The 24,898-nt window shown below is 38.9% G+C and overlaps 1 protein-coding gene across 1 annotated transcript in view; it reads right to left on the minus strand.

Annotated features, from left to right (window-relative positions):
• The window catches only part of SVEP1 (sushi, von Willebrand factor type A, EGF and pentraxin domain containing 1), a 193,061-nt gene that overhangs the window by 17,501 nt on the left and 150,662 nt on the right, over nucleotides 1-24,898 (minus strand). The window contains exons 37-42 of the mRNA XM_036090877.2: nucleotides 22,139-22,811; nucleotides 17,793-20,584; nucleotides 15,407-15,632; nucleotides 12,295-12,450; nucleotides 4,042-4,105; nucleotides 773-946 (exon numbers count right to left, since the gene is read on the minus strand). Of these exons, the coding sequence (XP_035946770.2) occupies nucleotides 773-946; nucleotides 4,042-4,105; nucleotides 12,295-12,450; nucleotides 15,407-15,632; nucleotides 17,793-20,584; nucleotides 22,139-22,811 (4,085 nt within the window). The remainder of the gene's footprint in view (nucleotides 1-772; nucleotides 947-4,041; nucleotides 4,106-12,294; nucleotides 12,451-15,406; nucleotides 15,633-17,792; nucleotides 20,585-22,138; nucleotides 22,812-24,898) is intronic.

Genomic DNA, 24,898 nt, shown 5'->3' on the forward strand with positions numbered 1-24,898 from the left:
ATATTTCAGCAGTTTCGGTTTTTCTGATTTTCAAAAAAGTCTTTATGAGTGAAGCAGGCATCAGCTGAATCCTAAAGACTCAGTTACTGCATTATAATACTTTAAACAATAACCAGAACCCTCTCAATTTAGATCTTGCATGTGAATATTGTTTTCATTCTGATGCTTATAACTAGTTATCTTCATTCACTATATTTATATATACTTTATCGTATTAAAATTGCACATTAATATATTCTTTCTTCACCCTTTTCACATCCTTAATCAAATTCCTTATACATTTATGTCAAAATTTTTTCATTAAGCACATTTTTTTTATTAGTGCCTTGGACTACCTGTAATAATCCAAGGAATCTGATGAAAGCTGATTCTCCGACTGGATATTCCATATATATAAAATCTATATGAATAGATTTTAAAAATACCCCATAGTAGGGGCGCCTGGGTGGCTCAGTTGGTTAAGCGTCCGCCTTCGGCTCAGGTCATGATCTCGGGGTCCTGGGATGGAGCCCCGCATTGGGTTCCTTGCTCAGTGGGAAGTCTGCTTCTCCCTCTTCCTCCATCCCTCCCCCTGCTCATGCTCTCTCTCTCTCTCTGTCTCTCAAATAAATAAATAAAATCTTTAAAAAACACCCCACAGTATTTGGTTTGGATATGCACAGATCACTTTCTCTGGGCCAATGTCACTCAGTGGAGTGTCCTCTATGTTTAGACATTTGGGAAACTACTCACGAAACTGAATCTCATGAAAACCTCTAGAGTCAACACACACGTTTGCAGAGAGGAAGTGGGTAGCTCCAAGCTCCGTGTTCAGTGCAGTACGCCTCAGGTGCCCCTTCAAGGCTGTACCCTCTATTGCAGGAATACACCACCGTGGGTCCAGTAGTAGTGTTTTCAACCTTGGCTTCTCCGTTCAGAAACCCAAGTGGAGCTTCACACCTGGTCTCTAGAAAGAAAAATGAAAGCCTCGTATTAAATGCTTCTTCCAATCCTCCTACAATTGCTAAAGGTACTCAATGCATCATATAAAATATTAAAGCCTACTCCTATGTGAAACACAAAAATATGCTTTGAAGGAGGAAAAAAACCCAGCATGTATAAGTTTTGATTTATGCATGTAGGCAATTAAAGATTGGTATTTTGCCTGTTGACTCTAGCTATCTTTATGTATATTGCCACCTTTTGTTGTTAATAATGCTGGGGGTATAAATGAACAAGCCCTATCTCAGACCAAATGAATCACAATCTCTGTGTTGTGACCTAACTTTTGGTATTAAAAGCTCCCCATATGGTTTCTAATGGTCACTCAGGGTTGAGAGCTAGTGGATTAGGTGCTAACCGACTCCTCTGGGCTTCATCCAGCTTGGTGAGTGCTCCATACACCGGGACTATGGATCTTGGAATTACCTGGGAGCTTTAAAAACATATTGATGTGGGGTCCCACCCCCAGAGATTTGACTTAACTGATTTATCTGGGCAAGGGATTTTTCAAAGCTCCGTAGGATGCTCCAATGTGCCTAAGGCTAAAAGCCATAGGTCTAAGGCAGTGTTTCCAAACTAATGTGCATAGAAATCATCTATGGAGGGCACCTGGGTGGCTCAGTTGGTTGGGGGTCTGCCTTTGGCTCAAGTCATGATCCTGGAATCCCAGGATCGAGTCCCACATCGGGCTCCCTGCTCAGCAGGGAGTCTGCTTCTCCCTCTGCCCTTCACCCCACTCTCTTGCTCTCTCTCTCTCAAATAAATAAATAAAATCTTAAAAAAAAAAAGAAATCATCTAGGGATTTTGTGAAGATGCAAATCCTATTCTTTGTGGGATTTTTTTCTTTCTCTTTCTAAATTACTAAATACATGGTACAAGTTCTTTGCAGAAAATTAGAAAACACAAATAAGCAAAAAGAAAATAATAGTTCTAATTCCACCACAGGGATAAAACTGTTGATATTTTTATATATTTTATTATATGCTTTTCCCCTGGGGCATATGAAAAATACAAATATTTCTGGGGGGCAGAAGTGCTCATACTGAGCAACCTGATTTGAAAGATTCCTATATAATTTACTAAATTATTACATATATTGATATCTGTATCTATCAGTGAACAGACTTCCCTGAAAACTGGTAGATACAGATATCAATATATTTTATTTGATAACTTAGAAAGAAAAAGAAAAAACCCCACAGATAAAGAATAGGATTTATATAGGGGTGCCTGGGTGGTGCAGTTGGTTGAGCATCCAACTCCTGCTTTTGGCTCAGGTCGTGATCTCAGGGTCATGAGATCATGTCCTGCACTGGGCTCCGTGCTCAGCATGGAACCTGCTGGAGATTGTCTCTCCTTCTTCCTCTGTGACTCCTGCTCATGTGCCTGCTCTCTCATTCTCTCTCAAATAAATAAATAAATCTTTAAAAAAATAACAGGATTCATATAGAACTTTTTATTACTATCCTGCATTTTGGAGAGACCAACTATACAAACCATCATCATTGCAGTTTGAATGAAACCTGCCACAGAAACAGTCCCCTCACCAACACCATGGTGGGTTCCTATGCCAGACATACATGTATCCTTTTCATTTCCCTCTCTCCTTCCCAGATACGTTCATACATTTTTTGATCATGAACATCTGAGATAAAAAAAATATGCTACTATCAGAAATACCCAATGATGCTTTTCTGTGACTTGAGATGTTACTCAATGCTTTTAAAAAATATTTTTCTGTATAATATTTATACAAGTTTTTGAGAACTAAAAACAGTCATATATTCTCCACTGAGTTTCAGCCACATAATATTCCTTTAAGAATTTAAGATTCCTGTATATGTAAAATCAAATCATTAATCTACCCCAGAAGATATGGTTAAAATCACAGTGAACAAAGATTTGCATACCTTGAGTCCTACTGTCAGCTTTGCCATTAACTTAATTTATGATATTGGGCAGGTCATTTCACTTCTCCTCGTCCCCCATTTACTTATTTAGGAAGATAAATAAATCTAGCTGATCTTGACTTAGTTCAGTCTAGACCAGCTGACTCATCTAAGAGACTGCTTAACTAGATAATCTAAGAGGCCAATACCAGTTTGAAAATTTGATGACTCCCCCAGGATTATCAAGAGAAAAAGGTTTAAAGCCTGCCACTTTGATAGGCTTGTACTATTTTATCTAACTGTAGTTGACCCTTGGACAATGTGGAGGTGGGGAGTGCCAACATCCCATGCTGTCAAAAATCCACATATAATTTTTGACACCCCCAAAACTTAACTAATGAAGAGCCTGCTGACATAAACAGTTGATTAACACATATTTTGAATGTTATATGTATTATATACTGTATTCTCACAATAAAGTAAGCCAGAGAAAAGAAAACGTTATTAAGAAAATCATAAGGAAGAGAAAATAAGTTTCTAGTACTGTACTTGTATTTATTGAAAAAACCCCCACATGTAAGTAGATATGCCCAGTTCAAACCTGAGTTGTTTATGGGGTCGACTATATATTGTCTCTGGCAGAGGAATCATATGGGCCATGTGTTGGGAATAAACTCATGTGAATTAACTCATCTTTTGCTAAATAAACTTGGATGTTCTCATAAAATGAGTTAATGCAAAATTCCACAACTATTCATTTACTTGACAGATGTGACATCACTTTAAAAAAATGTCAGTATTGGCTAGTACCATCACCAAAAAGGGACAATGCTAAACCTTCTAATTTATAATTATTTGGAGGGGAAAATCCACAAAACGAGACAAATAAATTCAATAGTTAAATAATTTCTAACAAAATGTTTGCCATTCCGGAGTTGGTAATCTTGTGCTCTATGCCACTTTAATCATTAATCTCTACTACAATTTTTGACCCTTTTGTTGATTTGGTGCCCTTGAGTGAAAGCCCATCAAAGAGTCTCACACAGTTTGTGGAGATGATTAAAAAAATATTTTTTAATTGAAACACTGATTTGCAAAGGAAATGTGGCCACACTGTTATTATGCATCATCAGTATTGTCTTTGGGACCGCTGAATGTCATGTGACTTACTTTTGCACCTCGCTACCTCTCCACTCCACATTCTGTTCTTCTCACAAACACGTTCCTTGTTCCCCTGTGAATCAATGAAAAAAAAAAAAGGTTATTGCCAGGATTATACCTCAATGATGAAAAGATAATAAGGGAATGCAAAGTAATCTTAGCTATGAACCTGAATCTCCCAGCACTGGAATGCTAAATGAATTCATTAAATAAATATGGTTTAAGGATGAGGCTTACACTTTCAAAAATGCTTTCACCAATTTACTTCAAAATTCATACCCGGGCTGACCAGTGTAATTAAAGGACAGACTTTGTTTCACTTTCTATTTAAGTGACAACTGATTATAATCAATAGCAAAGGTTGATAAGGAATGCGTGTGAAATGTCAAGGAAGTATATTTGCTAAGTAAATTTTAAAAATATTTTGAATTTAATTTACTTTTCAATTCCTGAGAGGTACAGCAAAGAATGGGAATTGGTTTTTTTACACCTTCGAACATGAAACAAATAAAAATATCTTATTGGTATGAGAATTGAACTTTTTGACAATGTAACCTATCCATTAAAGATAAACTTACCCTATTAAGGGCCCAAGCATTTAAAATTTTAAATATTTGCAGTAAAAATCTTTCTAAACTTTACTTCCCTACCTTCTGAAATAAAGCAAAATGAATAGAATTTACTTGAAAAATTATTTATAATTATTATTCTGAATATATTTTTGTACATTCTTCAATAGCCCATAACCCTTGATGGCTATATAGGCTGTTGGACCCCTATAGTTATTATAGGTATATATGAGCTAAGATTACTATTCTTTGACTTCTGGATATAATTTTTATGAGTCTTTGTTTCTTCCTTCTTTGTTGTTTATCTTTTACTACAATCATCAGTGTTCCTAGTCAGGGAGCTGGCTTTAATGGCTTGTCATATACTTCCTCAAAATTAATAAAAAATAATTCACAAACTAAAATAGTACATTTTCCTGTGCATACATAAGTATATAAACATGGTAAAAGTATAGCAAATGTTAACAGTGTTTATCTCTGGATGAAGAATCCTGAAAAACGACTTTTCTTTTGCATTTTCCAACCTTTCTATAATCAACACATATTGCTTTTTTCAATAAGAAAAAAATAATGACTTTATATTAAAAGACCTGTTTACTTAATTGATTCAACTTTTTCTTAGGAAGTCAGGATAATAACCCTCTATTAAAATCAACAGAATCTTTGGTGGCGCCTGGGTGGCTCAGTCGTTAAGCGTCTGCCTTCAGCTCAGGTCATGATCCCAGGGTCCTGGGATCGAGCCCCGCATCGGGCTCCCTGATCCACGGGAAGCCTGCTTCTCCCTCTCCCACTCCCCCCACTTGTGTTCCCTCTCTCACTGTGTCTCTCTCTGTCAAATAAATAAACAAAATCTTTAAAAAAAAAAAATAAATAAATAAATAAAATCAACAGAATCTTTAAAAATAAAAAATAAAATAAGATAAAGTCAATGGAACTTTACAGGTAAAGATTTATCAGTAGACTGATAGCTCAAAGAAAATATCTTTGAATAGAAGAATAATGATGTGGGCGCTGGGTGGCTCAGTCGGTTAAGCATCTGCCTTCGGCTCAGGTCATGATCCCGGGGTCCTGGGATTGAGTCCCGCATCGGGCTCCCTGCTCTGTGGGGAGCCTGCTTCTCCCTCTCCTCCTCACTTGTGCTCTCTATCTCACTATCTCTGTCTCTCTCTCTCAAATAAATAAAATCTAAAAAAAAAAAAATTAAAAAAAAAGAAGAAGAAGAATGATGAAAGACATTAGGTAAAACCAAAAGAGAGGCAATAGCTCTTTGTCAGACATCTTGCTAAGGCAGAATACAGCTTCAAGATTAATTTGATATCCAAAGGGCTCTGAGCAATGAAACAGGTAACAAAATCTGTGTGCATATGTTGACTTAGAATCAAGCCCCTTAATACATTACTTAGAACCTAATCTTTTTAAACATATAGTATAAAATTTTATTTTATTTATTACTTCATAGCAGATAAGGAATTTAAAGCTTGGAGAAGAACTCAAACACATGCAAAATATAACAGTAGAAAGAAAAGTAACAAACTCTGATATAGCCATCACCCACCTTATACGATTAATTCAAGGCCAACCTTGTTTCATCTAGGCCCTACCTCCTTCCTAAGAATGCACCTTATTTTGAAGCAAATCCCACACATCAAATCATTTACCAGTAATTATTTCAGTACGAATCTCTAAAAGATGCGGGCTCTTAAAACTATAACCACAATAACCAATAATACTATCACAGCTTAAAAAGTAACAATTCCTTAATATTAATAACAATCCTGTTAGTGGTCAAATTTCCAATTGTTGCATAAACTTTATAACTTATTGCTTTATGGTTCACTTGAATCCGGACTAAAATAAGGTCTACATGGTTTATGTACCTCTTTAAAATATAGGTTCCTTCTATTTCTTCCCCTCTTACCCTGTCAATTTATTTGTTTCAGAAACTGGAAAACTGGGTCAGTTGTTCTGTAGCTACTTCTACAGACAGAATTTTGCTGATGGCTGCATTATGGTATCTCTTACCAAGTACTTCTGTCTTTGGTACTGGTAGTCAGATTTACAGGTTTGATAAGATTCAAACTCAGCTTTTCTTCTTTTTGGCAAGACTTTTTCATATGGTGTGTTTTTCCATCCAGAGGCACATAATATCTGGTTGCCTCTTTTTTTTCTAACACCAGTTGCCATGATGATGATGACCTAAATCAACTAGTTCATAAGAGTTGCAAACTCTGAGATTTAAATTCTATCAATTATTGACTGAAATACTTCTATAAAGGAAACTTGCATTCATCTACTACAGGTTTTCTTGTCATCCAGTTAGCATGGAAAAGACAATTCTTCCCCTTTCACTGTCTGTTTTCAAAATAATGAATTTGTTTATGAACATCCTCTAATAGTTACCAACTGATTTTCTGTGTCCTTATGAGTCTACTGTTACTCGTAACAGATTTGATGTGTTTAGTCCATTAAAGTTATTGCCTTATTGAAGCCCAAATGGTCTCATGTTGGCCTGTGGGAACCTCATCCAGTTGGCCTCCAAGTCTTTTTAACATGTAGTCTTTAATAGGTTCCCTAATATCTCACATGACAAGCTTTTCTAGGCTAATCTTTTACATTTCATGTCCCACACCTGGCATTGGTTATTTCTGCAAGTAACTAGACATTACTATTTCTTAAAAGTTTCTAACAGGTAGCTTAGAATGAGAACTATTGCTATAGCACTTCTCTCAATTTTGTAGTTAACACTGGGATATTCCCCCAATTTTTTAAGGTAAATCATCTACTTCCTCAAACTTAATGACCCATCTAGTTACTAAATATTAAATTTAAATTCATAAGTTTAAATTTTATACCACTTTACTTCTTAACAAATTGCAAGATTAGTACTCTCACATTAAAAAATTAATTTCAAAGCCAGAAAAACTCTCCAAATGCAATTACATTATCATACTTCTTTTTTTCTTTTTTAAAAATCTTCTAAGGAAATGAAAAAAGATCCACGTAAGTTTAGTTCCAAATTTCATGGACCTATCTTATGACAATTCTCTGAATGCATGGTCAAAAAATTATGGAATGTACTATACAAATTTAACAAATAACTGGCAATGAATACTTCTGCAAAACCCACATTTAAATACCACTACTACAATAAAAACAGGAAGAAGTTTCCAGAAAAACCAGATGATGACATTAGGAAATATAAGCAAGCCTCTTAAATTTGAAGTTTGATGATATGATCAATGCTTCAGCAAAATTGACTCCAGATAGGAGGGGAGGATGGCAGTGGAGTAGGAGGACCCTAGACTCACCTCATCCCACAAATACAACTAGATAACTATCAAATCATACTAAATAACCCTCAAGTCAACTTGAACACTGGCAGAACAAACTCCATAACTAAAGGTAGAGAAGAGGCCACAATGAAGAAGGTAGGGAGTGCAGAGATGCATTTTGGGAGAGAAAAAGACTATGGCCACTGCAGTGGGGAGGGAGCTGCAGTAGCAGATAAGAGTGAGAGAGAGACTAGCACATGGGGGAGCACATGGGGAGGATGAATCCCCATAACAACTGGCTTGGAAAGCAAGAGGGCCTGAATTTCATAAGTTCTGGTGGGTTCAAAGCCTAGAGTTTTAAAGATCAGTGTGTTTGGCTCTGGAAGAGCTTGGAGGACATTGGAGTTGTTTTTAGAGAGAAGGCAGGCAAACATCCCCAGACATACAGCATGGACACAGTGATCTGAAGAATGCCTGGGGCACACAGTGGGGAGGTTAGTTGCTCATCTCAGAGTGTGTCTCAGAGAGGCAGCATTAATGGAGAGACCCCTCTGGGAACAAAGGAACTGGCAGGCACCATTCCTCGCCCCCCTCAGCAGAAGCACAGGGCTACCTGCAGAAACCAGCGCAGTGTCGACACTCACCACCTAACTTACTTATACCAATGCTGCCATCCCGCACTCCAGAAGAACCCTCCTTCCCAGTCACACTTGCCTCAGTCCCAGTGCAGTGGGCTCCCTACTCCAGAAGACCAGCCTAAACCCCTGCCAACACTGCACCTCCTGACCTGGGAGTTTTGCAAGGCCTCAGTTCTGGTGGTGGTGGTGATAGGTCTCATTTCACAAGCAGGCCAGAGCACACCTAGTTAAATGTGCCACATTTAGGCCAGAGACAAACACTGTCCACAATTGGCAAAGAGAACCTCTGCAGACCACTGGCCTGAAGGATAAAGCAGCCAGGACACAAAAGCAGAGCACATGCAACACACATTGGAGACACTCTCAGAATCACCAGGCCCTGGGGAACAAGGGACACTACACTGCAGGGCACTATAGGACCTCTTCTTCATAAAGCCATTACCCTCAAGAATAAGAGACATAGCATTCTTAACACAGAGAAACAGGCACAGAGAGTTAGATAAAATGAGAAGACAGAGGATTTTGTCCCAAATGAAAGAATGGGACAAGGCCACGTCCAAAGATCTAGGCAAAACAGATATAAGTAACATGCCTGATAGAGAATTTAAAGCAATGATCATAAGGATACTCACCAGACTTCACAAAAGAATGGAGGACATCAGTGAGACCATTAACACAGAGATAAGGAATAACATAGCAGAGATAAAGGGCTCAATAAACAAAATAAGCAACATACTTAACAGAAGTAACAGCAAGCTGGAAGAAGAGGAAAGAAATAATGACACAGAAGACCGAATAATGGAAAGTAATCAAGCTGAACAATAGAGAGAAAAAAAAATCATGCAAAATGAGAACAGATTTAGGGAACTCAGTGACTACATCAAACATAATAATATTATGGTATTATTAGCATAATATTATACTAATATTAATACTCCAAATATTATTGGAGTCCCAGAAGAAGAGAGAGAAAAGGGGGTAGAGTATTTATTTGAAGAAGTTATAGCTGAGAACTTTCCTAAATCTGGGGACAGAAACAGATATCCAGAACCAGGAGGCACAGAGAACCCCCAACAAAATCAACAAAAGCAGATCTACACCAAGACTAAACCATTTTAGTCACCATTTGTGACTAAAATGGCAAAATATAGTGAGAAAGAAAAATATTAAAAGTAGTAAGACAAAATAAGACAGTTACATACAAAGGAAACCCCATATGGCTATCAGTGGATTTTTTAGCAGAAACATTCCAAGCCAGAAGGGAGTTGTAAGATATATTCAAAGTGCTAAATGAGAAAAATCTACAGCCGAGAATACTCTATCCAGTAAGGCTATCACTCAGAATAGAAGGAGAGATAAAGAGTTTCCCAGACAAACAAAAACTAAAGGATTTCATGACCATTAAACCAGCCCTGCAAGAAATATTAAAGGGACTCTTTGGGTGGAAAGGATAGACCAAAAATGACATAATGAAGGTAGGAAATACAAAGCAATAAAAATGAATATTTTTGTAAAAAATCAATCAAGGAACTCACAAAATAAAAGGATGTAAAATATGACACCATATACCTAAAATGTGGGGAGATGAGGAGGAAAGAATGGGTTCAAACTTAAATATCTATCAACTTAATTTAGACTGCTATATGCAGAAGATGTTATATACAAACCTAATGGTAACCACAAATCAAAAACCACTAATAAATATGCACAGAATGAAGAGAAAGAAATCCAAATGTATTGCTAAAGAAAATCAGCAAAACATGAGAGAATTAGATAAGAAAGAATCAGAGAAAAACTTCAGAAACAGCCACAAAACAAGTAATAAAATGGCAATAAATACATATCTATCAGTAATTATTTTGAATGTAAATGGACTAAATGCTCCAATCAAAAGACAGAGGGTGACAGAATGGATGAAAAACCAAGACCCATCTATAAACTACCTACAGGAGACTCATTTTAGACCTAAAGGCACCTGCAGATTGAAAGTAAGGAGATGGAGAAACATCTATCATGCACCTGCATGTCAAAAGAAAGCCAGAGTAGCAATACTTACATCAGAAAAAAACCCCTAACCAGACTTATCAAAAAAGAAAAGAGAAAGGACTGAAATAAATAAAATCATAAATGAGAGAAGAGAAATAACAACCAACACCACAGAAATATAAACAATCAGGATATTATGAAAAATGTTGGATGTAGAGAGCACTTAAAAATAAAAATCTTAAAAAAAAGCTTCTGTACAGTGAAGGAAACAATCAACAAAACTAAAAGGCAACCTATGGAATGGGAGAAGATATTTGAAATGACATGCCTGATAAAGGGTTAGTATCCAAAATATATAAAGAACTCAACACCCAAAAAACAAATAATTCAATTAAAAATGGGCAGAAGACATGAACAGACATTTCTCCATAGAAGACATACAGATGGCTAACAGACACATGAAAAGATGTTCAATATCACTCACCACGAGGGAAATGCAAATCAAAACTACAAGAGATATCACCTCACACCTGTCAGAATAGCTAAAATAAGAAACACAAGAAACAACAAGTATTGGTGAGTATGTGGAGAATAAGGAACCCTCTTGCACTGTTGATGGAAAGGCAAACTAGTGCAGCCACTGTGGAAGACATTATGGAGGTTCCTCAAAAAGTTGAAAGTAGAACTACCCTATGATCCAGCTATCACACTACTGGGTATTTACCCAAAGAATACAAGAACGCTAATTTAAGGGGGTATATGCACCCCTACATTTACTGCAGCATTATTTACAGTAGCCAAGATATGGAAGTAGCCTAAGTGTCCATCAACTGATGAATGGATAAAGAAGATGTGATATATATTACAATGGAATATTACTCAGCCATAAAAAGAATGAAATCTTGCCATTTGCAATGACATGGATGGAATGACATGGATGCTAAGTGAAATAAGTCAGTCAGAGAAAGACAAATACCATATGATTTTACTCATGTGCAGAATTTAAGAAACAAAACAAGTGAACAAAGGGGAAAAGAGAAAGAGAGAGAAACAAACCGAGAAAGAGACTCTTAACTATGGAGAACAAACTGATGGTTATCAGAGGGGAGGTCGGTGGGGGGATGGGTGAAATAGGTGATGGGGATTAAGGAGGGCATTCATCATGATGAGCACTGGGTGATTTGAAAAAAAAAAACAACTTAAAAAAAAAATCAACTGCAGCCTTCCCACCAAAGTAAATAGGGAGACACAGGTGTTGCTGACGGGGTTTTAATACTACAGACCAGGAGTGGTCTTGAGACCTAACTTGGTATTTGGTTAGAACTGCTCTGAGGATTTTCAGGCCACACTTGCCATACGGCAACCTGGCATCTCAACCAAGAACCCTCCAAGGTATTTAACGCCATTGCTTGAGGAAATCTTAGTTTGTATACCTAAATCCCTATGGTCTTCTCCCCACAGTGACAGATGGACTGCCCTGGTACACAGCAGGATTAACAGGAGGCCAAAACACAGGCTTAAATGACCAACTAAAGTAACAATATCAGTCTTGTGGCTAGTATTCCAGCTTCCTCTTCTTTTTCATGGCTCTGATTTTTTGAATTTGAGACTTACTTTGTTTTTTAAAATTATAAGTCACTTTAAATATTTCTTGGAGAGTGTTAGGATCTACAGTAACAAAGTTTAAAAAATCTTTTAGGGCCAAAATCAGTGAAACAAATTGGTGTTAATACTAAAAATGTTCCCAAGTATATTGGAAAAACAAATTAATTCTAGTTAACCAACTTATTCACTTACCTCTAATTCATAGCCAGGTTCACACTGATAAATAACTGTGCTTTCAAAACTGTATTTACTGCCAAACACAAACCCATGTTCTGGACTTTCAGGTTTTCCACAAGAAACTGGACTGCAGGACTCATCAGAAAATGGTGGCTCCCAGGTGCCATCAAGCTAAATAACAAATGACAGATTAGAAATTACATTTAGGGGTGCCTGCCTGGGTCAGTTGCTTAAGTGTGTGCCTTAGGCTCAGGTCATGATCCTGGAGTCCTGGGATCGAGTCCCACATCGGGCTCCCTGCTCGGTGGGGAGTCTGCTTCCCCCTCTGACCCTCCCCCCTCTCATGCTCTCTCTCTCTGTCTCTCAAATAAATAAATAAAATCTTAAAAAAAAAAGAAATTACATTTAGGAGTTAATACATAGGAATGAAGAAATTGGCAAATATTGGCATAGAAGAATAATCCCCAAAATGATGGTCAAAAGAACCTAGAATTTGGTTCTACTTCTGATATGTATTACCTGTGGCCTTAAAAAAACACAGACTAATTATTAGATGGCCTTCTCAGTTATCGCTGAACAATTTTAGACATTTTTCACACACATAAAACAAGCATTTTGTTCCTAATAGAATCCATTAAAAAAATCAAGAACACCAAGAAGTATGTTTTCATTACGATGAAGGAGGACTGGAAGATTGACACAAATATTCCATGACTGATACTAATGTGTCCTTACATTTCACTTTACTGCTCCCCCCGCCCCCCGCCCCACTCAGAGTTAACATCTTTCATCATCTATTTGTGTGAAGTGAGGCATACCCAGATGTTTCTCTTGAAGACTGTTATTCTCTTGCTAATATTTTTCTGTTTTCTTTGAGGAAATGGTGCATGAGCTGGATAACAGTCTAAAACAGGACATTTATGGCGGGGTGCCTGGGTGGCTCAGTCGTTAAGTGTCTACCTTCGGCTCAGGTTATGATCCCAGGGTCCTGGGATCGAGCCCCGCATCAGGGCTCCCTGCTCGGTGGGAAGCCTGCTTCTCCCTCTCCCACTCCCCTGCTTGTGTTCCTGCTCTCGCTAACTCTCTCTCTCTGTCAAATAAATAAATAAGATCTTTAAAAAAAATAAAAAAATAAAATAAAACAGGACATTTATTCCACATTTGAGGCAGAATTAATTTTATATATGTGTCTGCCTCATAATTAACCATTCCCCTAATGTCGGAAATATAAGTTGCATCTAATTTTTCAATACTGTGAATAATGCTTCAATAAACATATCTTTCTACATAAATTATTCTGGGCATTACTATTAACTTTTAAAAACTATGTGGTATTGGTTTCTTTTGATATATCCTGGAACTGTTTTGGCATATTTTAGTTTTTTCCTGTAATGGTTACTTCACTATATCAGAATAATTTGTTTACTAATGATTCCTTTCTCCATGGACTTGTGATGATTCCTTTATCAGGATGTACTTTTGATTTATTTCTTCCATTCCCCTCATTTTCCTGTCTGCTGAATCTATACCAAAACCACACTGATAGGACCTTTGTAATTCTGTAATATGTCTTAATTTCAGGAAGGGCCAGAACTCCTTCAGTATTCATTCTTCAAAATTCATATTGATCTTCTCATCCATTTATTTGTTCTATGAAGTACAGAATCGTTTTGTTGTATCAAAATAAAATATTTCTAGGCACTGAACATAGTTTTAGACAATTCCTGCATTTAAGCACTTAGAAAAGGTCTATTCTACCTTTTAGAACAGAATTCAACCCAAAACTCATTTGTGTGGGGTTTGTGTGAGGGGTCATACCTTATGTGGAGAAAACAATGAGGGTTGTCAAAAATAAATTATCGACTCCAAAAATAAACCAAACCCGTAGTCACCAATACATCAGGGTCCTACAGGGCACACGGAGGAGCACCCAGTTGTCCACACACCCAACCCAGACAAGCTCTGGAGGAACGTTGAATTAATTCCCTGAGCATGTCCCTACAGGACAAACTTCCTGTAAGTTTATTTCAAACAGCTCAGGGTCCTTGAAAAAGCTGTCCCTCAAACTGCTTCAGCTCTAAATCTAGAAGGGACCATCTGGAATGATACCAATTTTGAGAGCGCAGTAACTCTGACAGTCATCTGACCTGCTTCCTGCGATGTTCCTGTTTTTAGGTTTGATAGCAATGAATCACCGAGTATGCATGATTTATAAATGGAAAAACCGGGAGGACTATGAAATAGTTCTTGAGTCCCTACTAAATGTCAGGTATGTACTAGATGCTTTATAAACATTAAATAATTTAATTCTTCCAATTACAGATTTACAAATAAAGGGGGGGAATAGGTCGTCACAGAGCCTGTCAATATTAGCGATGGAGTTCAAAGGAATGTTTAAGGTAAAAGTCATTTCTATACCATGCAGCCTGTCCCCCCTTTCAGCTCCTCCCTCCCCCAACTCCAGCAACAGAAGAATATATCGATAACTCATTTTATTTTTCTTTCTCTGGTGAAGAGGGTGTGCTAGGGATATCTGCTCTCTATGGTGCTGATCTAGGCATTTTCCCCCGTTTACTCTCTAGTTTCTCATTCTGACCATACAAGACATATATTGTTATACACATTTTTTCAAATAAGGAGACTGAAGCTCAGACATTTTAAGTGACTTTCTTAAAGTCACACAAGTAGTAGGTAGCAGAGACAGGATTTGATCTAAGTTACTGTCTGTTTCTGCAACCTCTGGTTCTTCTACTAAAACTGGAAACATTTGGTATCAGTCAGGGCTCATTTCCCACACAAGGACACCCTTTACTACATTTATGTGTAGACCATCTGACTTATGGTTAATTTTTCATGAATATTTTGTTATAGATATTTTAACATTTTATCTCACTTTGGCACTTTTCACCTACTCTTGGCATTTTCTTGGTTTAAAAATGGGAATATTAAAAAGAAAGCTATGTTTTACAATATTTCTACCAAAAAACTCCTCAAATTCTTGACACAATTGGAAACTTGAGACATTTTTTTCTTTTCAGGATAGCCAGATACTGCTTTAGACACACACACACACATTTAATATATATAAATGAGTTACACACACACGTTCTAGGACAGAGAATCTTACCTGACACGTTGATATGTTAACTCCCTCATAGATATACCCTTCCGCACATGACACAGAAACTTGCTTATTCACACTGAAATCAGCCCCATGAACACGTATACGTGTTATATTTGCTGGAAGAGGGCATTTTTTAGGGCTGCAGAAGATTCTCTCGGGAAACCAGTGACCATCTTTCTGGCAGGTGAATGTATCTATATCTGTATCCATCACATAACCTTCCAGACACCTGCAATGGAAAAGCAAAATAAGTGCCTTAAAGAGAGTACAATACAGTTGGTGACTTATTCTTGGATTTAAGATGCTGTTACAAAGCTCAGTAGACATTTTATGTGATATACTGAAACTGATTTGAATGTCAAGGGAATGGCATTGCCGTGCAAAAACACCAACATAACAAATGACAAGCAGATCAGTCCTTAGCTGTCCACATTAAGGATTAGCCAAGCCTAAAGTTGATTTAAATGTTGTTGACATTATTTACCCTTGTTGTGGATAATATCAATATTGAATTCACTTTTATTCTGAAAATAGCTAACAGTTCAAAAAATTCTAGACAAAGCACAAAACAGACTCAGATACTAGTAAGAATATGACATAATTAATATTTATTGAGAATCTACTTTATGCCAAGCACTGTTCTAAGTCCTTTATATAGGGTATTTCTTTTAATCCTGAGTAGTAGATACTATTATGTAACAACAGTATTGGTGTTCAAACTCAAATCAGCCTGGCTCTAAAATACTCTATGATTTTTTAAAATTTGCATTTATTTATTCAGCAAATGTTTACATAGCACTTATTAAATTCTAGTCACTGTTCTAAGTGTTCTACAAATATTAATTCATTTAATTCTCATGTCAACCCTACGAGCAGGTATGATTATTATCTTTATTCCCATTTAGCAGATGATGAAACTGACATCAGAGACACTAAATAACTTCCCCAGCAAGTAATAGAGATGAGATTCCTGCCTAGGGAGTCTGGTTCTAGAATCCACCCTTTCACTACTATACTACACTGCCTTTTAAATTAAACCATTTAGCTAATTAACATTTATTAGGTGGATATATTTTTTTCAATTTCACAAATCACCAGGCTAGGTAGGAGTCACAGGTTTTGTAAACTTGTAATCTGTTTACTACAAGTAAAGATCTGAAACATAATCAATATATGACACGGCATAACAAATGGGGGGCTCTTGAGAAGCAGGTGATACTGTGATTTCTCAAGATATGTCACACATCAACATCTGAAGAGAAAACTGAAGACGTATTTCAAAAGCAAGGGATAATTTTTGTTTTTCTTCTCAGTGCATGATCAACTACCCTTCATTTCTTATCATTTCTTATCACTGATGATACTCCCTTGGGTCTCCTCCTTACTGAAATTAGGAGAAAATGAAGGTAGGGCTAAGATGTTCACCATAGACATGTTTAAGAAGAGTAACTGAATTATTAAAATCTAAGAAGCCAATATGTGAAGGATAATCCATAATTCCTTCAGAGACATGAATAAAATCTAAATTGATTTAGAGGGTTGAGATATCTTATGGGCATTTATTCCAATAAAAATTTAACTTATAAATTTATTCCATATTCTCTTATTTCTTTTTAATAATGCATTATAGATAACTTTACAGCAAAAAGTCACCATTTGTGCATCAAATAGTTTAGTTTGTTCAAATAGTGTAGGTTGGAAGTCTAGTTAAGATATCTTGCTATATATACTGATCAATGAAGGTACGTACTTTTTGACCTGAATTCTTCAGCTTTTGCCTTATTTCCCCAATATTTGCTTGTATGAATATAACCATAAAGTGATATCATAAAGAAATTTACCAGCATGATGTTTAAAAGAAAAAAGAGCCTGGTGACTTAAGAGATGCAAAAGCCAGCTAGAGGATCTCACGGTTTCATGAAGGTCAACAGAATATGATAATCATGATAATTATATTAGGGACTTCAATCTGAAAATGTAGAAGTTTATTTTTTGTAGCCAATGGATTTCTAAACAATTATGAATAGAATAAGGTCAAGCGTTAAAAGCTTCAGTTTTGGGGTGCCTGGGTGGCTCAGTCAGTTAAGCGTCTGCCTTTGGTTCAGGTCCTGATCATGGAGTCCTGGGATCAAGCCCCGCATCAGGCTCCCTGCTCAGCGGGGAGCCTGCTTCACCCTCTGCCTGCCACCGCCCCTGCTTGCGCGCTCTCTCTCTGACAAATAAATAAATAAAATCTTTAAAAAAATAAAAAAAATAAATAAAAGCTTCAGTTTTTGGAGAGCAATCCAGAGATGGTATTTTCCCACTTAGCTTAATTTTTGACCTAGCACTTTCTATTTTACAATCCTCCTGTCTGCACCCTTTGGAGACGCTAGAGCCACGGTCTTACCTGAGTTTCACTTTACTTTCAAAAGTGTGTGCCTCTCCAGTGGCCACTGCATTGGCAACAGATGGTGGGGGTCCACAGGACAAGGGCTCACAGACTGGATAAGGCTGGCTCCATGTCCCTTTCTCTGTACAAACCATATCTGAACTGCCTTGTAGGACAAACCCAGATCTGCATTTGTAAGTTATCACATTTTCCTCCCAAGAGCCGCTCGCACTGATGAATGCATTTGGTATCGTTGGGGGGGAACCACAAGAAGCGTGTTCACAGTATGGGAAGCCAGAGCTCCATTGGCCATTGGCTTCACAGGTGATTTCAGAAACTCCGTGGAGCTTGAAGCCTTTGAAGCACTGAATCTGGGCTGCCTTTCCGCAGACAAAATCTGTCCCATTGGCAGCTCCATTTTGAATCACTGGCGTGGCACACCTGCAAAGCAGGCAGGAAGGTGGGCTGCCACTCCAGGAACCATTGGAAAGACACCTTCTTGAAGGACTTCCATGGAGCTTATAGCCAGGAAAGCACTGATATTGTATATGCCCCCCGTGATAAAAGGAGAAGCCATTAGAAAAGCCATGGGGAAGATCTTTAGGAGGGCCACAGTTGACTGGTTTACAGAAAGGAAACTCTGCATCCCAGTTGCCATCGGACTGACAGGTGAGTTTTGGAGCACCATGCAACATGTAGCCATCCTGACAGTGGAACACCACTTCCTTTCCAAAGCCATAGTCCAGGCCATCCATCACTCCATTCGCCACCTGCGGTGGGGTGGCACATCTGATGGGCACACAGATGGGAGTGGTTCCATTCCAACTTCCGTCGGCAAGACAGATGCGACTCCTGGCTCCCTCAAGTAAGAACCCGACATTGCAAGTGTACTCAACCTCTTTTTGGAATGTATATTCATTTCCTTTCACCTGGCCATTGGCTGAGACTGGAGGTGACCCACAGTCCACAGGAACACAAACTGGCTCATTCTCATCCCAATTTTTATTTTGTTGGCACGTTCTCCTCTCGGGGCCATTCAACACATACCCAGGATTACACTCATAGTACAACACACTCAGGTATGTGTAGTTGCTTCCTTTGATGGAGCCATTCATAAGTGGATTTGGCGTTTTACACGAAATGGCCTCACACCTTGGAGAAACACCACTCCATTCTTTGTTCTGTAGACAAAATCTTATGTCGGAGCCCAGCAGAACGTGTCCAAGTTTGCAGCTATACTGTACAGCATTGCCCATGGTCGTCTCTGTAAAATGCAAAAAGCCATTTTCAGGAGCAATGGGCAAGTCACACTCAATTGAAATGCAGGATGGGGCACTGCCATTCCAAGTGCCATCTTCCTGGCACATCAGCACAGGGCTCCCTAAAAGCTCATATCCTGGATTACAGGTGTATGAAACAATGGTGCCATATAGAAAGTTTGCTGAATGTGTAGTAGGAGATCCTTTTGTGCTTTCCCCAGTTTTAGCCCCTGCTGTCAGATGGTGAGGAGGGCGAGGAGTCAGATACGGAACTTCCATCATATCTTCTTCTTCTCCAAAATATCCCTGACCATCTTTCACCTTAGTACATTCTCCAAAATCAATATGAGGCGGGAGACCACAGTCTATGGGTACACATGTTGGTATGAAGCTTGACCATCCTGACTCTTCACAGGTCTGCATGGCATGACCAGCTACCTGGAACCCAGGTAAGCAGCTATAGATGATCATGGCCCCGTAGCTGTAATCTGCGCCTTCTACAAAACCATTTTCAATGGGTTGTGGGGGATTACAGTGGATGGCATTGCATGATGGAACATCCATATCCCAATCGCCTGTCTCTAAACAAGTCAAGGCTTTGGGACCTTCCAGCCTGAAGCCTCGGTCACAGGAGTATGTAATGGTTTGCCCATAGTGTAGGTTCGTGTAAGAGAATTTGCCATTTGAAATCTCCTTGGGCATTGGGCACTCAATGGGTTTACAGGTGGGTTTTCCTCCAAGCCAGTGACCATTTTCTCCACAAAGGATGGTAGTATTTCCCACCAGCTCAAAGCCAGGCTTGCAGGTATAGAGAGCTGTGCTGAGATAGGCAAGACCTTGTACATCGATGATGCCATTGAGAATTTCCTCAGGGTGGGGACATTCCACGGGGACACATTCTGGCAGTGGAAAACTCCATGTCCCATCAGCTTGGCAGGAGGTGGTAGGATCCCCTCTCAGGAAAAATCCATCCACGCAAGAATACTTGACAGTACTTCCAAAATGAAGAGCTGAAGAAGGAGCGGGGACGCCAAAGGAAATGAGGGGAGGTGGGAGGCAAAGAACCATCTTACAAAGAGGAAAAGAATCATTCCATTGCTGTGATGGCAAGCATTTCAGGACAGAGGGCCCCTGAAGGGCATGTCCTTCTTTACAAGAAAATGTCACCACTCCTACTTCAGTAGCTAACTCCTTCAGGACGAGCTGGTTTTCCAAGAGGGGAGGCTCTGGGCACTTGGCAGGCACACACTTCTGGTTTGGCTTCTTATTCCATTTGCCAGATTTCTGGCACGTCCAAGAATTATCACCGATAAGCTCATAACCCTCATTACAGAAAAACTGAACCTTGGACCCTACTTCAAAATTTTCTCCTTTCATGTAGCCATTCTGGATCGGGGGAGGTTTTCCACAGTTGAGAGGGACGCACGACAGAGGGGATTCACTGTGCCAGTGGCGATTGGCTTGACAGACAAATACAGGACTTCCAACTGACTTATAGCCTGGATTACACCGATATCTCGCTTCACTCTCAAAGATCCTGCCAGTTGTATGCTGTATAATAGGGAGAAAACACTTAAGTATAATTTGTATAACAAATAATTAACTAAATACATTAAATAGTAATAAAAAATAGACTAAAATGCCTATGTTAAAACAAATCAGTTAAGACATAAGCAAATAAAGATTTATGTTTTTTTTCATCAGGTCTATTCTATTTTTAGTAAGTGAAAAGGACAGGTCAAATTAGGTAATCCCTATTGCAGAAATGCCTACCAAAAGGCTGAGCCTGTAATAAGTAAAAGATCAATAGTTTTAAATTGATGATTCGGTAGACTACTCCCCAAAATTATAAATTACTTAGTAAGTTCAAAAACATCTTGCTCACCAAAGCAATGCTCTCGTTTGTTGCTTTAACCACAGAGAAGGAAACATACGCATACAACCTACATTTGTTAATGTTGTCAAAAAAGGCAAATAAAATATTTTTCATGGTTATATTCCTAAGAGTACAAAGTTTTGTGTTCATTCTTATCATACTTTTAAAAATTGCTGCTATAAAGATGGGAAATTATTTTATCTTTTAAAGCAAAAGTTAATATTCATGATCTCAACACTTAAATAAATAAGTGACTAATATGATTACAGGTCACTTTTAGGCACTACCAAAGATGAGTTAGTTATGCAAATGTTAAAAAGATTATCATGGTAAAAAGTCTAGCTTGCACGCTATAGTGAACTTCTTGCTCTAGTGGACGTAATTCGTTGTTTTGTTTACTTATTATTTCTTGGGTATCCCACACACATGTAAGCTCCACGCCATCACAGACCTAATCTGTATTGTTGAATACTAGCTCTCCAATGCTTACCTGGCACCTAGTAGGAGCTCCAGAGATATTTGTTAAATGAAGAAAGCCTCCTTATCTATATATACTCTCTTCCAATGGAACACTACTACATTGGAAGGTGTTTACTGTTTTAGAATATAAAGGAGAAAAGGTATTATGTATGTGTGGGTTTTTACATAATGTTTAATTAGAATATTGTCTTTTTAAAATAGCCCTTGATTTGGGGAAATAGATTAGGCACATATTAATGTGAAAGGAAAATATGTGTGGATCTGATAGAACCCTTTGTCCTGGTGAAACTACCTTTAGGTCCACTGAAAGAGAACTGTAATAACTGCATTATAGTGAATGGATGATTCACCTCATCTTTTGTCTAAAAATTAGAAATGATACTAGATCTCTCTAAGTTCCATTAGACCTTGATTTCTATAAAATATATATCCATCTTGGAATAACTTCTTCTACAAAGGAAAACAATATTATATGAAAAATTGGCTCATTCTAACTTCATAGTTAGGGCTAAGGTATTGCTGCAAAGCACTTCAAATGCCTACATGCCAGCAGAAGGTAGAAAGCTATACATTAAAAGGATTACTGATCTCTATCAACTTCTCTCTAATATTCACTACCTATAGGTCTAGCCACTTGTGTTTTTCAATAGTTAATCTGTTCAGTGTCCTGCTTCTGAATTCCAGGTTAGCCACAGGGGGCTGGCTGTCAGTGATGAAAGCCACGGGCCACTCACTCATTACTCTCTTACCTCCAGAAAGCCATTCTCCACCTTAGGCGGTTCATTGCAAGACACAGGGTGGCATGTGGGTGTGGGGATACTCCACTGTCCTGTGGCTTCGCAGGTTCTCTTCTTCTCCCCTTTGATGTAGAACCCCTTGTTGCAGCTGTAAGCCACCATGGCCCCAAAACTGTAGTTTGATCCACTTGCATAGCCATTCATGATGCTTGGTGGCTCTCCGCACCGCACGGGGATGCACTGGATGGACATGGGGGAAGGGTTCCACTGCCCACCTCTCAAACATTCAATCTTTGCTGAGGTGTTCAGTACAAAACCTTCTGTGCATTTAAAGCTCACGACTGACCCTGCTGCAAATTTTGCTTTGCTCACAGATTCTAAAATGCTATAGGAAACAGATGGGGGCTTTTCACAGAAATGAGCTATACAACGGGGCATGGCCTGACCCTCTGGGGGAACCCACTTGCCCTGGGCATTGCAAAAGAGCTGGGAATTGTCTGCCAGGCTGTAACCATCTGAGCAATAGTAGAAGGCAATGTCTCCAAATAACCGATGGGCAGTCTCCGGAGAGGCGTGTTCCACGTTGGGGGGCTCATCACAGGAGACAGCCAGACACTGCTGGTTACTTCCATTCCATTTGCCATTGGCCAGGCATTCAATGGTGTCAGGACCAGCAAGGGTATAGCTATGAGATTGGGAGGAAAGGAACAATAACTGAGCATAATATTTGAGAAAAGGTGTTTGCGTCTTCGTAATTCTGTTTTTATTTATTTTTTACTCTTTCCAACAATGACTATTTTTAATTGTTATTCTTTAAAATAATATTTATTAAGATGGAGGTGTAGTAGGAGAACTCTACAGGCTCGTCATCCCTCAAACACAACTAGATAATTATCAAATCACTCTGAATACCCAAGAAATCAACCTGAGGATGGACAGAGCAAACTGCACAACTAGAGGGAGAGAAGGGGCCACAACAAGTAAGTGCAGAGACATGGTGTGGGGGAGAGGATCGTGGGTGTTGTGGAGGGGAGGGAGCCCTGGTCTTGGACAAAGGTGAGAGAAAAAGGAGTGTTCAGGGGAATGCACACAGAGAACACTTCCCCACAGCCATTTGCTGGGAAAATGAGAGGGGTTGATTTTCATGAGTTTTTGCAACCCGTGGGTCTTGAAGACTGGAGTTTTAAAGGTTGGCAGGCTTGGCTGGTACAGAGACCTGAGGCACTGCCCTACTCCTGGAGGGAAGGCAAGCAAGCAGACTGGGGGTGGGGGTGGGGGACAGACGGCATCATCTGAGGAATGCCCAGGTGACATGCGGAGACAGTTTGCTCTTCTTAGAGAGCATCTGTGAGAGGTGGCATTTGCAGAGTTGCCTCTCCAGGGACAAAAGAGCTGGTGGGTGCCTTCTCCTTCCCCTGCCCCTCAGCATAAACGCAGAGCCACTTGCGGTTAACAGTACAGCACTGACACTGGCTGCCTGACCTGCTTACACCAGGTCCCAAACCCCTGTGCTCTGCTGGGACTGCCCTTCTTGGACAAGTGTGTCTCAGGGCCAGCGCGGCGGGCCCCTTCCCCAGAAGACCAGCAGAAACCCCTGTCCACACCACGTCTCCCAGCCAGAGTTCTGCGAGGCTTCAGTTCTAGTGGAAGTAGTATCAGGTCTCATTTAACAAGCACAGCAGAGCACACCTAGTTAAAACTCACCGCACTCTGGCCAAGGACCAAACACTGCCCAATGCAGGCAAGGAGAACCTCTGCAGACAACTGGCCTGAAGGACAGAGCAGCCAAAACACAGCAGCAGAGTGCACACAGCACACACCTGAAGTGCCAGGCCCTGGATACTACGTGACCACTTCTTCAAAAAGCCATTACTCTCAAAACCAGGACACATAACAGGCTTTTCGAACACACAGCAAAAGACAGAGACTTAGACAAAATGCCAAGATGGAGGAATTCATCCCAAATGAAGCAACAAGATAAGGTCATGGTCAGAGATCTAACTGAAACAAATATAAGTAATATGCCTGATGGAGAATTTAAAGCAACAATCATAAGGATACTTACTGGGCTAGAGAGAAGAATGGAAGACTTTAGGGAGGCCCTTAATACAGAGATAAAAGAGTTAAAAAAAAACCAGTCAAATGAAAAATGCAATAACAGATTGGAAACAGACTGGATGTAATGAACACAAGGCTGGAAGAAGCAGAGGTACAAATTAGTGAAATAGAAGATAAAATTATGGAAAATAAGGAAGCAGAACAAAAGAGAGGAAGAATTATGGATCATGAGAATAGACTTAGAGAACTCAGGGACTCCATCAAATGTAATTACATTCATGTCATAGGAGTCCCAGAAGAAGAAGAGAGAGAAAAGAGGGCAGAAAATTTATTTGAGGAAATAATAGCCGAAAACTTCCCTAATCTGGAGAAGGAAACAGACATCCGGATCCAGGAGGCACAGAGAATGCCCATCAAAATCAACAAAAGTAGGCCAACATCAAGATACATTGTAATTAAATTTGCAAAATATATGATAAAGAAAAAATCCTAAAGCAGCAAGACAAAAGAAGTCCCTAAATTACAAGGAAAGACCCATAAGGCTATCTGCAGATCTCTCAACAGAAAGTTGGCAAGCCAGAAGAGAGTGGCATGATATTCAGTGTGCTAAATGAGAAAAATCTATAGCCAAGAATACTCTACCCAATGATAGCAAGACTATCATTCAGAATAGAAGGAAAGATAAAGAGTTTCCAAGACAAACAAAAACTAAAG

Source organism: Halichoerus grypus, chromosome 14, assembly GCF_964656455.1.
Source record: "Halichoerus grypus chromosome 14, mHalGry1.hap1.1, whole genome shotgun sequence".
NCBI lineage: Eukaryota > Metazoa > Chordata > Mammalia > Carnivora > Phocidae > Halichoerus > Halichoerus grypus.